We start from the raw sequence: 16264 nt of genomic DNA, 5'->3' as shown, positions 1-16264 counted from the left end.
AATTGATCTCTCAAATCGCATGACAAATCGTTCCAATGTGAACCTAGGCTTAAGGTAAAACACCTTTAGATTTTAGGGCCACTTTAAGTGACAGATATTTATTGCAGGTTTTACACTGTACATAAATATAGGTTTCGGACACCAATATTTATTTTTGCATACATTTTAGCAATTATTATCATATTTTAAGAAGTATATTTCCTTTTGTCAACCAGTAGCTACCTATCTTCAAGAAGAATTTAATTTGATAAATTAGTCTGGTAATGGGATCTAACACGCTGAAAACTTTACCATTATGTGGACTTCTACTGTAAATATTTTATTATTACAGGTGTTTATATAGTGCCGACAGTTTGCACATTATTTTACATATACAGTATATTGTACATTGACATCAGTCCCTACCCTCAAGGAGCTTACAGTCTAAAGGGTCCCAAACTCACATACTAGGGCCAATTCAGACAGGAGCCAATTAACCTACCATTATGTCTTTGGAGTGTGGGAGAAAACCTTGAGTACCCGGAGGAAATCCACACAGGCAGAACATGCAATCTCCAGGCAGGTAGTGCCGTGGTTGGGACTCGAGCCAACGACCCCAGAGCTGCCAGGCAGAAGTGCTAACAACTTAGCCACTGTGCTGCCCATTACAGAGAAATTAGACTGGATCATGCAACGACTAGAAATAGCATGATAGGAGGACTGGTAAATTGGACTATTTTGGACACAATTGGACATGGCCTATATAGTTGTGGATGTCACAATGCAGTTGAATGTATATCAATTTCCATAATATCCACTATCTGACAGATGTCGCTACAGCTTTTCATTAACAACTAACTATCAAAAAAGAGGATAAAGCTGATGAACCATCAAATGTGCTTCACCTGATGAACCATCAAATGTGCTTCACCTGCTCTCTTCCAATAATTCCATGTTACTGTAAACATGTAACAGATGCTGTGGCAATACTGATTTAAATGCTTGTTGCCTTCTAAATGATAAACAGCTACCCATGTTATAACCGAGAATATTATTTCTATTCACATTTAATAGAGAGGAAATGAAATAAAGCTATAATTTATCAAGGCTTTGTTGGCTCCTGGTGTCCCTATTTCTATGGCATCAGCTGGTAGAAAAGCCTGTCATGAACATCTCTGTGCTAATTATGTTTTCTTTGCAATGCATACATACCTCCCCTCCATTGCATGGAAGAACATGTGAATACCGTGACGTACAAAGTGCTCCTTTCTCATGAACATCATCTTCCATCTGAAAGGTCGTCGTACAGTTTGTAGCAAAGTATTTATATGGACGCCACGTGAGGCCAAAGTCCTGGGACCTCTCCAGAATCATGGCTGCAGGTCTAGGAGACTTGAACACCATGATCAGATGAGTAAAATAAAAAGCAGATTCCAAATTCAGCTGTATGATTTCTCGCTGAGTGTCCCTTGCTGACTGCCACCATGTGCGTGGTATTTTGAAAGCTGAGTCTGCCATCGCAGAGGAGGGGTGTGAAAATCTGGGCACCGCAGCATTGCACTTGTCACATTTTGGCTCTGGGCAAGTTCCATGTAGATTCTGATTATACATACAGTACAGTTCTGTACCATTAATGCCACAAGTAGTCTCTGTCCATAAGTGACGGCCAAGAGCTAAATTGCCCATTCTTGGGTTACAAGCTTTATCCCGATGAGATCCAATTGTAGCCATAGTGCTAAACCCTGTAAAAAAAAAATAATATTCAAATTTCTGCAAGCTAGTCCTTAAGAGGATTTTTTATGAATTTAGCTTTTTAAAAACACAAATCTGAAATACACATTGTAGCCTGTATAAAAAAGATCTAAAAAAAAGCACCATCTTTTATGGAGTGTAACATCTGATTTGGGCACAGGAACATAGATTAGGTTGTAGGTATAGCTGGCAGCCAATTAAGTTAGCCTTTGACTGCATGTGAATGCTTCTTTGACTTAAAAATTGCAAAATGGAGCAGTAATAAATCTAAAAGGTTAGTTCAATTAAATATTGCCCCGAGCCCATGAAGTCTCAAGCATCTGTTGGTGTTGACAGTTGGATGCAACTTATGCTTTCTGTACTAGAAGTTAAAACTACATTAAACACAAAACCAAAAATATAACATGTTGCAGCTTACCAATCATTCGATGTGGTGACTGTATTCATTTTTTTTTGGGGGGGGGGGGCTTTTTTCCCCTCTGTTTTCACTTTGTGATCTGGCCAGTAACACACCTCCTGTATTAGCTTGCCCCCACTATGGAAAATGAAGCACAGCAGACAGCAGCAGCACTTGTAATCAATAGACGTCCTCCCTTTTGCACGCTCCCCTCGGCGCGCGCTGTGATCACCGAGTCAATGAGACTCGGGTGATCACAGATCGAAGTAAGGGGCTGATCCCGGCTGTCAGCGTGAAGAGAAAAAAAAAACAATTACCGATCTTCTGTTTACATCACATGATCAGCTGTCATTGTCTGATCACGTGATGTAAACAGAAGATCGGTAATCGTTTTTTTTTTTCTCCTCGCGCTGAAAGCGCAAGGGGAAGAAAAGCTGATCACCGGCTTCTGTGAAAGGGACATCTGTCCTGAAGAGGCAGAGGTGCAGTCACCTCAACTGTGCCGCCTGCCTGTGCCACCTGCCAGTGCGCATCAGTGCATATTAGTGCCACCTGCCAGTGCCCACCAGTGCATATTAGTGCCACAAATTAGTGCCACCTATCAATGCCCGCCAGTGCCACCTATCAGTGCCCATAAGTGGTGCCAATCAGTGCCTCATCAGTGCCACCTAGCAGTGCTGCCCATCAGTGTAACCTACCAGTGCCCATCACTGCCACCCATCAGTGCCAGCTATCAGTGCCACCTTTCAGTGCCCTTCAGTGCCACCTATCAATGCCCATTAGTGCCACCTCTCAGTGCCCATCAGTGCCACCTCTCAGTGCAACCTATCAGTGCCCACCAGTGCCACCTATTAGTGCCCATCAGTGCAGCTTTTCAGTGCCCATCAGTGCCACCTATTAATGTCATTCAGAGCAGCCTCATCAGCATACAATGAAGGAGAAAAATTACCTGTTTGTAAAATGTTATAACAAAATATAAAAGTTTTTTATTTATTTTTTTTCAAAATTTTCAGTCTTTTTTCATTTTTTTTAACAAAAAATAAAAAATGCAGTGGTGATCAAATACCACCAAAAGAAAGCTCTATTTGTGGGGAAATAAATGATAAAAATTTCATATGGGTACAGCATTTCAAAGAGTGACAGCGTTGCAAAGAATGACAGCGTGACAGCGCTAAAAGATGAAAATTGGTCTGGGCAGGAAGGGGGTTTAAGTGCCCACTAAGCAAGTGGTTAAAGGAGTTGTAAAGGCCGAAGTTTTTCTTAACGTATTCTATGCATTAAGATAAAAAACCTTCTGTGTGTTGCAGCCTCCCCAGGATTACTTGATGTCCACGAGTGTCTTAGCCATCCGGAACTCTCCTCCTGATTGGCTGAAACACAGCAGCAGCGCCATTGGCTCCCGCGGCTGTCAATCAAAGTCAGTTAGCCAATCAAGGGAGAGAGGAGGCGGAGGGCCAGGTCGGGGGACTCCATGTCTGAATGGACACACGGAGCTGTGACTCAGCTCGGGTGCCCCCATAGCAAGTTGCTGGCTGTGGGGGCACTCGACAGGAGGGAGGGGCCAGGAGCAGCGAAGAGGGACCTGAGAAGAGGAGGATCTGGGCTGCTCCATGCAAAACCAACTGCACAGAGGAGTTAAGTATAACATGTTTGTTTTTTTTAAAAAAACAGACTTTACAATCACTCCGAGCGTGCTGTGTCATTGGGACATGGCGTGACCCCTTTCTCAGTAAAGAGCATATAATGCGTTTTTTTTACCCATGTGATCGGCTGTGTCCAATCACAGCCGATCACATGTAAACACGGAATGCCCGGTAATTGGCTCTGCTCGTCTCACACTGACAGAGTGTGAGGAGAGGCAAGCCGATCAGCGGCATCTCCTCACAGGGGAGACCTGTGCAGAAAATTACGGCACTGATTATCAGTGCCTTGATTATCAGTGATGCCAGCCTGTGCCCATCAGTGACACCAATCTGTGCCCATCAGTGATGCCAATTTGTGCCCATCAGTGCTGCCTTTCAGTGCCCACTCATCAGTGCTGTCCATCAGTGCCCATCAGTTCCACCCATCCGTGCCACCTATAATTGGCCATAAGTGCCGTCTATCAGTGCCACCTATCAGTGCCGCCTATCAGTGCCCACCAGTGCTGCAAATCAGTGCCGCCTATCAGTGCCCATTAATGCTGCATTTCAGTGCCGCCTATCAGTGCTCATCAGTGCCTCTTCATTAGTGCCACCTCATCAGCGCCCTTCAGTGCCGCCTCATCAATGCCCATCAGTGCAGCCTCATCAGCGCACATCAGTGAAGGAGAAAATTACTAACTTTGAGAGAAACTAAGAAAATCTTTTTTTTTTTTTTTAAATGTTTGGTAATTTTTCCTTTGTTTTTAACAAAAAATAAAAAACCCAGCAGTGATTAAATGCTACCAAAAGAAAGCACTATTTGTGGTAAAAAAAAATAATACATAGTTATATTAGGTACAGCGTTGCATGATCACACAACTGTCATTCAAAGTGTGTACAGTTTTTACAGGCATTTCAACTAACAACAGAACTGAATTCATGTGCCCCATCATGGGGAAAAAGGTGCTGGCTGTAGTAATAATAGATTTTTATAGCTTAGATTACCTTACAGAAACCCCGAAAATCTATTAAGTTAATAAGATGGAACATAATTGGAACAGGCTATATATAGCTATAACTACCTTCAGATTAAATGTAGGTAAATGTAATTAAAGAAAAGGTCTACGTAAATTCATATGGCAACTGTTTTTGTTGCTGTTTCTAGTGTTTCACTAGGTCAGTGCAAGACAGTTCCTAATGAAACAATGGGCATGGATACACATATATTTCCTCAATGCACTGCAACACTGCAGGACCCAGAAGTACTTGTTCCCTTTACTCCATTTGCGTGGAGATCTTTTTAAAAATTGGAAATCTCTGTGTACAATAAAAGCACTTGCAACGGTCCAAGGTGTTAAAAATTCACGGGGAGATGTTAAATAGCAAAGTCCTTGCTCAGTGGTATAAAAATGGGCAGATCACTGATAAAGAGAAGCTATGCAACAAAAGTGCATATGTATAATTTACAAAAATGCTACCCATCACCATATGCCTAAAACATTGCTATGCAGCAAGATTTTCATGTCTGATTAAAATATTTCATATAATACAACGGGAATCGTGGAGACTTTTTTACTATTCTACTTTGAAATACCAGTCTATGTAGAACTACATGTTGTTTCTTTCTTAAAATTTTAATTGTAAATCAGTGGCAATAAGGTTAACTACTGATATGCTAAAAATGTGTAAAATCACCTCCTGCTGTAAAACTTTTTCTGGGTCACTGAACTTTGCATTTCCCTCATCCTTCTATACTGCAGTTATTTCACAAATATGACCAATGCACTGAGGTGTTAAACATGAACCTGTGCAGGCCTCACAGTAACCTAAACTAATGTATTTTCAGCTTAGACTATTTCAACTTTCTCCAAAGTAATAAATGAGACGTCTGCATAGGTCTACTCTTGTGTAACCTAGGGCAATTGTATAATGAGCGTTCAGTGCACATTTCTGAACACTTGTTACAAACATTTCAGCTATGCAGACTGCATATTTATCTACGTCACTTGTATGTCCTCTCGGTATGTTTACTGACAAGTTTGCTTTTAACCTCTCTACACAAACTTAAAAAGCCAAACGTCTTTTAATTGTCATTTGTGCAATAAAAGGTAGGTGCTTAACAATCTAACTTGAAAAATAAATGTTCATTTTTAATAAATGTGCATTGTTGAATATATAATTGCCCTTGCTCGGAAAATCCAGTGCTTTGCAGTATTAGACGAAAACAAAATTATAACAAGTTAAGAAACAAAGCTTAACTCCGGGTACATATAAAGTACCATATTTAATCCCATGTTCCTTAAAAAAAAAAAAAAAAAATATATATATATATATATATATATATATATATATATATATATATATATATATATATATATATATATATTTTTTTTTTTTAAAGAAGTAGCATTGGTATCTGGATCTGTGTTCATAGTAGCTACCCTACACAAGTTTCCTACACAACAGACCTTATACTAGTAAATGAAAGGGCGACACTAGCAACCAGGCTATACTGATTTGCACAATGCAGCCATTTTAAAATTAAAAATTTGCAGATAAGAGAGAAAAGTAGAAAGATTTTTTTTTTTTTTAAATTAGTGGGACAATGTTCCTTTGTTGGCTAATCAGTGGCCTGGTGATGGGTCTGCGATCAAACTTTACTGCTTAGCTGCAGTAGAACAATGTAAGATAACTAAATGCTAGCTCACACCAGATGCAATACCCTGTGCTTTTTTTCTGCACTAAAAATGCATGCAGTGTTTTCCAATGGCTCTAGTTCATACCAGTGCAGTCAGTTTCCAGTCTGTTTCCAGTGCAGAAAAAAAAAGTAGAGCGTGCTGCATTTTTCTGCACATCTCAACTGTATTGGAACCTAGCAAATTGTATCAAAAACGCACTGGAACTGCGTGTGGTGTGAACTGCAAGCAAAAACTGATCCGGAACGTATCTGGAGTGTATTTTTGTGGTGTGAACTGGCCCTAAGACTCGATTCAAACTAATACAGTTTTTATGCATTTTGCAGAAATGCAGGGAATTTTTTTCACATGGGTTCCTATGGAACATGTTCACATCAATGCATTTTTTGTGCCTCTGCATTTTTGGAAAGGGTCAGGGACTTTTTCTCCCGCAAAATGCAGCGTTTTGCATGTAATAGACTTCAATGGACCCGCATCCAAAACACAAGTACCGCGTTTTTACAGTGTTTTTACCACGATTTTGCCGCGATTTGCATTTTGTGTTTTGTTTTGTTTTTACACTGCATGTAGCTGGTTGCTAAGGAGAGGGCCGGGAAGCCGGTGTTCTGACGAAAACTGTCCCCCCATCAAATAGTGTCCGCTCCGTACTGCGCAGGCGCCGCGCTTGCGCAGTAAGGAGGACAAAGGAGACGCCGAAAGTCTCCGAAGAAGAACAGCTGAGGAACAAGTGTAAACGGCGCCTGCGCAATGCCTTTTACATTCAGTCACAGGCTCCCGCACGCTCCCGATGCCCTTATTATACAAGTATCCGCCCTTAAACATGCCCTTATTATACAAGTATCCGCCCTTAAACATGCCCTTATTATACAAGTATCCACCCTTATTAGCAGGCTTATTATAGAAGTATCCGCCCGTAAACATTAATGTAAGCGCCCTTAAACATGCACTTTTTTTAAGCACGCAACGGCCTCGTGAGCGTGCGGTGCGGGGGCATGTGACATAATATGGTTTAAAGTGCGCATGCGCTAAGCTGTGCCCAGCTCAGCTGTTTAATTTCGGCTATTTTCGGAGTGTCCCGCTGCGCTTGCGCAGTAGAGAGCGGACACTATGCGATGGGCCAGCTGCGCTTGCGCAGTAGAGAGCGGACACTATCCGATAGCGGACAGAATACGATAGGACACCGGCTGTCGTGTAAAAAAAAAAAATTGTGGAAAAAAAACAGTGTGCCCCCTCCCCCAACCAGGTCCCTACCAGGCCCTTGGGTCTAGTATGGATTCCGAGGGGACCCCCCACGCCAAAATTGATTAAAAAAATGGCGTGGGGTGGGTGCTTTGGGGCAGGGGGGGAGAAGGCTGGAGGAAAAAGCAGAAGAAGCCCGGAGGAGGAAGAAGCAGGGAAGAAGAATACATTTTTAATGAAGAACTTGTCAAAATCTGTCTATTGTCTTTTGTCACACTAAACTACTGTTTGGGTGAATGGGTAGGGGTACAATGTACCCGATACCAATTCGCATGGGGGGAGGCCAGGATCTGGGGCCCCCAGATTCCGATAAGCCCCCCGCCAGCAGACAACCAATGGCCAGGGTTGTCGGGAAGAGGCCCTTGTCCCCATCAACATGGGGGCAAGGTGCTTTGGGGTGGGGGGCGCTGAGCCCCCCCCCTGCCCCCAAAGCACCCACCCCCCATGTTGAGGGCATATGGACTGGTATGGTTCGGGGGGAGCGCTCGCTCGTCCCCTCCCTTTTCTGACCTGCCGGGCTGCATGCTCGGATAAGGGTCTGGTATAGATTTTGGGGGGGACCCCACACCATTTTTTTTTACATTTTGGGTAGGGGGGGTCCCCTCAGAATCTTTCTAGACCCAAGGACCTGGTATGGACCAGGCGGGGGGCCACGCTATTGTTTTTCACTAATTTTTTTTTTTTTTAGCCGGTAATTATTATTTTTTTGCATTAAGCTGTCAGCGGGGGAAGCCCACTGACAGCTGATGACTCGTCAGTTGTTAAGGACGCAGTGGCCGACTTCCCTGCCCCCTCCTTAGCAACCAGCTATATAAAGTTTAAAAAAAAAAAACGCAGATTGCAGCAAAATCTCAGTAAAAACGTGTTTCCGAAAACGTGGCAAGCACTGCAAAAACGCTTAAAAGCAACATGCATAGAGCCTCAAAATGCATGCAGTGTTTTCCATGTATTCCAGTGGCTCTAGTTCACACCAGTGCAGTCAGTTCCAGTATCTGGTCCGTTTCCGGTGCAGAAACTGACTGCATTGGTGTGAACTAGAGCCATTGGAATACATGGAAAACACTGCATGCATTTTTAGTGCAAAAAAAAGCGCACGGAACTGCATCTGGTGTGAACTGGCCCTAATACATTTTTCAGCTGTGTATTTAGTTTTTTTGTTTTGTTTTTTTTTTTTTTTTTTTAGAGAACTACGTTATGGGTTATGTTAACTGCAAATAAAGCAATGGACTTTAATGGGTTAATGTGTTTTCTTGCTTGAAAATGATAAAGGTACTGTATATATGTCACATTAATTTATTATCAAACCTGAGCTTTGCAATACTACTTCATGACCCTTCTGTTTTGTTTTTTTTTCTTACACATTTTTCCCTCATGTTTGTTACCCTTATGTTTTAATATGTGATGTGTACGTTGTATGTTATTGTTTTTACCTACTGTATTAACTGTAAATGCTATAGCTTTTTAAGACATACATATTGATTGCTGAGGGCAAAAGAGCCTCAGTTTCATATAATCGGGGCCACAAAAATCTTTGTGGTACTTTGGGCCTTTCTGCATTCTTAGTAACATTATAAACGTTGGGGTCAGCAAGCCGCCGATCGCGATTGACCAGTCGACAGCAAGGAAGCAACAGATGGATGGTGCAGCCTCCGTCGCTCTCATTAACTGCAGAGTGGAGAGCGGGAGGCAGCATAGTGCTGGAAGGAGAGCGGGAAAAACCAAGCCTGTTATAAGATGTTAACTCTGGCAGCTTTAGCTCCAACCTTTCACTCAGTACTATGATGTCTCCTGATCTCCTCTCTGCTGTAAACATGCTGGCAGGTAGGAAGTGCTATCTACACAGCACTGCGTGAATGGGGGGGGGGTGAAGTGAAGGGGACAGAGGAGACACTGTTAGAGGAGGGGCAGAGGACACTACAGTGAGAGGAGAGGCATTGTGATGAGAAATGGGCAGGACACGTCTTTGAGGGATGGGGAGGCTGAGGACACTGCTATGGGGGTGGGGGGTAGAGAACACTACAATGGGGAAAGGGGATATGAAGGGGGGCAGGGGACATCGTTTTGGGGGGGGGGGTACAGGACACTGCAGCTGGGGGGGGGGGTGATGTAAAGGGTGGCAGAGGACACTGCGACACTGCTTTGGGGGGAGGGGGCAGAGAACACTGCTATGGTAGGCACTACTGTGGGGGGCGATTGGAAAGAGGCAGAGGACAGAGGACACTGCGTTGGGGGGTGGGGGGTAGTACAGAACACTGTCTTTTTGTTGGGAGCTTTTTTTTTTTCTTCTTTATTTTAAGGGCGCTGCCTAATACCCCTTCAGATCCAGGCATCTTTCCTTCATGTTGTCCCTGTAGATCTCAACCTTCGAAAGGTTGCAGAACCCTGTTCTACATGATCTTGAGGCACCTCATTCTAAAATGTACATTACATAACGCAGCAACATCCACACATGTAGGACACCCAATGTCAGAGCTGATTTATTCTCCCACAGTAAATACATCTTTGCACACTGGTACTGACTAGTATCCCAGTGTTTCTCTTCTCCCTCAGTTTCTCTCCCTGGTTTAGCTAACGTGATCCCATTGCTGATGGAGAGGGGCGAACAAGAATGCTGTGCAGGTGCCCAAAGTCCTTCTTATCAACTGATTACGTCATCGAATGTTAGGCGGCTTGAAGGTTGTAATAGTGCATAATGAAAACCTGTGGCATTGTGTACCTAAAAGGCAGGCATCATCCACCCACTGGCTTGGATACAATTTTTGGACAGTTTTTAAGCTTTTGGCCAAGGCACCCCTAAAGAAACCTGAACGCAACCTGGTTAAGACTGGGCTAGAATACAAGAAATACAAGGAAAGTTATGCACCCACACAAATCTAAAAATTTACAGTGTAATTATAGCCTATTCTGTTTTTTTTTTCTTTCTGTTTTTGAATAGCATAGGGGTTAGGACCTCTGTCACGTTTTTTTTTGCTATCCATGACCCTTCTGGGGAGATTTACCCTCTCTATTGCCCTGATGAGCGTTGCCACTGGAACAGAAAGTTGTGAGAAATCCAAATTTGATGGCTGTCAATGGAAGAAGAGGTGTGGGGAATCTTACATTGGGTTCAACTGTTCCAAAGTGATTGCAATCACTTTAAAGAGATTTCTTCCCACTTCTGACTGTGTATCCAGGACAGAAAGTTAAGTCGTTCAGGGGAAAAAGACAAGGGTTCTAACTGTTCCCTATTTTATCCAAAACTTACAAAGATGCCTTTAAATAACCAGGAATTTGTGTAGAACTTCAGTGTTTGTCTAGATCAGGGATCTCCAAACTACGCTCTGTAGCTGAACTACACATCCCATGAGGCATTGTAAATCTCTGACATTCACAGACATGACTAGGCATGATGGGAATTGTAGTTCCTGAAATGGAGGGTCATAGTTTGGACCCCTGATCTATACCATCAATGTGTATGTACAAAGTATTGGCACACAATGACTGTACAAGGATTTAGGTCAAATTTGAAAATAAACAGTTCATGCACGGAAACATCAGTCACGCTCCCCCACGTTATCTCTAGGGATAATGTTTAGGTGGGATAAAATATCCAGTTGCATGTATCTGCTCTTGCATAAAGCTGGCCATAGATGAGTAGAATTCAAAACTACAAACAAATGTTCTGAGAATTTTTGTATGATTTTTCCTAAGACTTAATTTGAAAATCTATCCATCTGTGGCCAGCTTAAGGCATCCAGTGGCTTGTTCTATTCTATGTCCTATCCAGGGTGCTGAATGTTCAGATTGTGCAAATTGACCACTCCCCACTCCCCAGAATGCCAAGTTTGTTATAGATAGGGCTACCTAAGATCTAATTGAAATCCAATAAGGCAACCAAATCTTTACGTGAGAAAAAGGTGAATAAAAAAACTACAACCTTTGCCACCTGTACACAAAAATACATGTATTTGCTGCACAAAACATTAAAAAAGTTTCACCCGGCTACAAACTTCTTCCACACAACTGCAAAAACACCTAGATATCAACAATTACACTTTGCTGTTAATCTGAGGCACTCAATCAATCAGAGCATTTCATGACTATTCTTCTAAAGTACAACTCCCTTAACTGTGGTTATCAAACCCTGGTGCATGATATGCAACCACTAAGGTTGCCAAAGATTGGCAGCATTTGGCATACACCCCAGACAACTGTTTTGAGGGGAAAAACCACTTGCTTACTGCCCTATAGCAGTTTTACTGCTACAGGGCGGCAGCTGTGCGCCAGATCACTTATACGTGATCCAGCTCTTCTGGGTAGCGGGTGCGAATGCAAGCCGCTGACGGCTCACTTCTGCTGTGATTATACACAGCGGGAACCGATCAGGCGGTACAGTGGACTCGATGTCCGCCGACACCTGCTGATCACCCTGCAGAGACACAGAATGGTGGTCTGCCTATGTAAACAAGGCAGATCGCAGTTCTGACAGGAGGGAAGGCATGGATCCTGTGTCTGCAAAGCAGGGGCTAGGATCCATGTCTTCCCCTAGTAAAAGCACCTCCCACACTGTAGTAAAACACGGGCTAGGAACACAGTTAACCCTTTGATCGCCCCTAATGTTAACCCCTTCCCAGCCAGTGCCAGTGCATATTTTTTTTTATCACTGATCACTGTATTAGTGTCACTGGTCCCCAAAAAGTGTCAGTTAGTGTCTGAATGTCTGTCGCAATATCGTAGTCCCGCTATAAGTCTCTGATCGCCGCCAGTACTAGTAAAAAAAAATAAATAAAAATGAATAAAAATATCTCATAGTTTGTAGACGCTATAACTTTTGCACAAACCAATCAATATACGCTAATGCCGCGTACACACCATTGGAAATGCCACCAGCAAAACTCCGATGAGAGCTTTTTGGCGGAAAATGCAACCGTGTGTATGCTCCATCGGTCTTTTGCTTGCGGAATTCCAGCCAGCAAAAGATTGAGAGCATGTTCTTTATTTTTCGGTCGGAAAAGTTCTTATCTGAAAATGCGATCGTCTGTATGCAATTCGGACATGCAAAAAAATCACGCATGCTCGGAAACAATTTGGCGCATGCTCGGAAGCATTGGACTTCATTTTCTCGGCTCATAGTGTTGTACGTCACCGTGTCCTTGGCGGTTGAAAGTTCAGAGAACTTTTGTGTAACCGTGTGTATGCAAGGCAAGCTTGAGCGGAATTTCGTTGGAAAAACCATCCAAGATTTTTCTGATGGAAATTCCGATCGTGTGTAGGCAGCATTATTGGGATTTTTTTTGCCAAAAATATGAAGCAGACTATAAAATGGCCTAAATTTATGAAGAAATTTGATTTTGTTTTATTTTTTGTTATATGTTTTATAGCAGAAAGTAAAAAATATAGTTTTTTTTCAAAATTGACAGCCTTTTTTTGTTTATAGCGCAAAAAAAAAAACGCAGAGGTGATAAAATACCACCAAAAGAAAGCTCTATTTGTGGGGAAAAAAAGACCTACATTTTATTTGGGTACAGCGTCGAGGTAATGCGGTGCCGTATTGCAAAAAATTACCCGGTCATGAAGGGGGTAAATCTTCTGAAGCTGGTGGTTAAAGTAGAACTTTACTCTCCCAATTAACATTGCTAGCATTAGTAAATAGTTTATCATATTTACTTGTTTAAAACTCTTTTTTTACATTTCTTCACTTACGTCCTAGTTTCTTGCCTAGGCAAATGCTATCATATATTCCAGGAGTCTTCAGAAGGGGAAGAGAGGAGGAGGGGTTTTCTCAGCTAACCACATTTTCCTACATGCACGCCTGAGCCAAGGGCAGATGGATTCCAGGAAGTAAATGCTACATGAACTATCTGCCTTTACTCAAGATGGCCACGATCAGAAATGTTAAGGGGTGTTTTTTAAAGTGATTTCTCAACAAAAAAAAGCATGGAGACATGGGTAGATGAGGGAGTTTGCTTTGAATATTAAAAATTAATCAAATAGTGTTTTTTGTTTGCAGTGCTCAGATACAGTGAAGATCCGCTTTAATAACCCTTGAACACTTTCTCTCCTAGGGTGACAATGATGCTTGTCCACAGGTACAACATGGTGAGTAAGCATTGTCAACCTAAGACAGGCATTGTGTTACTGGCAGAATCAAAGGTGAAAATAAAGGGAAGAAAAGCTTGAAAAATAAACTTATTGCAGCCACCACATCTAAGGACTTTAACAAGACTTTAGTTTGGTTATGAATTCAACATGGGATTTCCTTTATACCAGAAAATCATATTTTCATTCTGTACTGAATGAAGGCAATCTTGTCTTTATCAGTTAATACACACCTTTCTTATGCCACGTACAGACGATCGGAATTTCCGACTCCCAAACCGTGGATTTTTTTCCAATGGATGTTGGCTCAAACTTATACTGCATGCACACGGTCACACAAATGTTGTCGGAAATTCCGAACGTCAAGAACGCGGTGATATACAACACGTACCACGAGCCATGAAAAATGAAGTTCAATAGCCAGTGAGGCTATTCTGCTTGATTCCGAGCATGCGTGGACTTTTGTGCGTTGGAATTGTGTACACGCGATCGGACAGTCCGACAACAAAAATTTGATGGCGGAAAATTTGAGAACCTGCTCTCAAACAGCTGTTGTCAGAAATTTTGACAGCAAATGTCCGATGGGGCATACACACGGATAGAATGTCCGACAACAAGCTCACATCGAACATTTGTTGTTGGAAATTCCGACTGTGTGTACGCGGCATTAAGGTATTTTGTAAAATTTACTAATTTTTGTTGTGACTTTCACGTTTTTATGCACTTGCTCTACCTCTACCATATGTTGATGATATTTTATAAACAGATTCTTGCTAAAGTATTTGTATATCACAAAGCATGCTAAACATCCCTGGTGACCAGCTGCTGAGATAAAATCTGTCAGTTACTATTAGATTCTATTGTTTCCTCTCCATGTAAATATCTTGACAGGCCTCTAAGGGTAAGGAACAGTAAAGAAAAATATGTGCAGTATTAAATGAGAAAGTCACAAATCCAACATACATAGTATTCAAATATAGATGTCCTCCTATACATTCTTAATAATATAAAAAAATGTCCTAATTCTGTTTTGCCACTGAGGGAGCTGAATTAGATGCATGTGTAATGCTGTACCTGACTGTCTGGACCCCAGTGGCAAAATGCCAGAGGGACACTCAGTGCATTTTCCTACACACCAGCACTGTCAAGGACTCTCTTGTACATTACCCCAACTCTCGCCCAGTGCCCCATGGGACCCTCCAACAACATTCAGCACTTTCATAGCCCCAGACAACTTAATGGAACGAGGCACTGCAGTGTGTGGGAATTGTACTTCTTTAGCATCTGCTAAAAAATGGTCACTTTTCACTCTCCCACCTTCCTATTCCCCCACTCTTGTTATTTAATCCCGTTTGTCACCTTTTTGTATTTTTTTGTTTGATATGTGTACACGTTTTGTCACTGTGGCAAGTAGGGTGTGGGTTCTTGGGCCTACTCTGAAAGTCTTGGGAAGGGGTAGACATAGGCCTTTTGGCTTGGTTAACCCTCTCCTTTGGGGGTCTCCCTTCGGGGGAGCCCCACCTGTACTTGGGATGGTCTGTTTCGGCAGACCTTGTAGTAAACGGGGGTCCGCCTGGTTTCGGCCAGATGGACCCATTGTATAAGTACCTCAGTCCCTGTCTGGAGCCTAACGCCCCGGGGGATTAGGGTAAGGTCTTTCCCTAGCGGAGGACTCTGAACACCCATTGCACGTTTTTGTGTTTCATTCTTTATGTGTGTGCACTTTTTTTGTCACAGGGTGGAAGTTTTTGAGGTGTGTTTCACGTCACTGGCTTTTCAAAAAAAAAAAAAAAAAAAAACTTCTTTAGCATCTGCACTGACCAACATCACAGTTGGAGAGTACAGAGGCCCAGGACACACTGCTGCTGACAGTACTTGGCAGGGTGGATTTGATTTAAATCACAATTTTTAAAGAGCAACTGTCTTCTCTGTCCCACAGCGGCTCCTCCTCTGACCTGCTGTTGGCTCACCGACAGTCTCATTCACTTTAATGGGACGGCTGGTGATGCGGCAGTGACACAACAAGGTGGGGGACGTGGAGGCAGCAGTTGAGTGGATGCCCGCTAACAGGTGCTGCCATGATGGATCTGAAATGACAGGTGCTCTTTAATTGTAAGGACTCATTCTTGCTGGTAGTTAGAATCTTTAATATGTGCAAACAAAATTATGGGTTCTATTAGAATAATAAGCTGTCAGGTTAGTAAATATTCCCAAACTGGGTCTCTCTTACAGCCTGCTGTCATTTTGCTCCTCAATGGAGGGATAAAGAACTTCAAGCTATGTGCAGAAAGAACACAAGGTTTCTAAGCTGCTTAGAAAGGTTTCACTTTCATTTTTACAGCTTGCCCTTCCACCTTACACTTAGAGCCTGGTACAGATGCATTTCTTTTCCAACAATCATACAGTTTGTAGTGTGCATAGATCTGCAAAACAATGGGATAAAAGGAATATTCCTGAACTTTGTTTTATCTCATGGTTACTGTGACATTGTGTGAATGCAT

The 16264-nt window shown here is 42.4% G+C and overlaps 1 protein-coding gene across 1 annotated transcript in view; it reads right to left on the bottom strand.

The window, feature by feature from the left end:
* Positions 1-16264, bottom strand: part of NTN4 (netrin 4) — a 252953-nt gene that overhangs the window by 200051 nt on the left and 36638 nt on the right. Inside the window, exon 2 of the mRNA XM_073620153.1 lies at positions 1192-1721. Within this exon, the coding sequence (XP_073476254.1) occupies positions 1192-1721 (530 nt within the window). The remainder of the gene's footprint in view (positions 1-1191; positions 1722-16264) is intronic.

This window comes from Aquarana catesbeiana, linkage group LG03 (genome assembly GCF_042186555.1).
Source record: "Aquarana catesbeiana isolate 2022-GZ linkage group LG03, ASM4218655v1, whole genome shotgun sequence".
In the NCBI taxonomy this organism is placed as follows: Eukaryota; Metazoa; Chordata; class Amphibia; order Anura; family Ranidae; genus Aquarana; species Aquarana catesbeiana.
The sequence above is the reverse complement of the archived record's forward strand: the minus strand, read 5'-3'. Positions and strand labels throughout refer to the sequence as shown.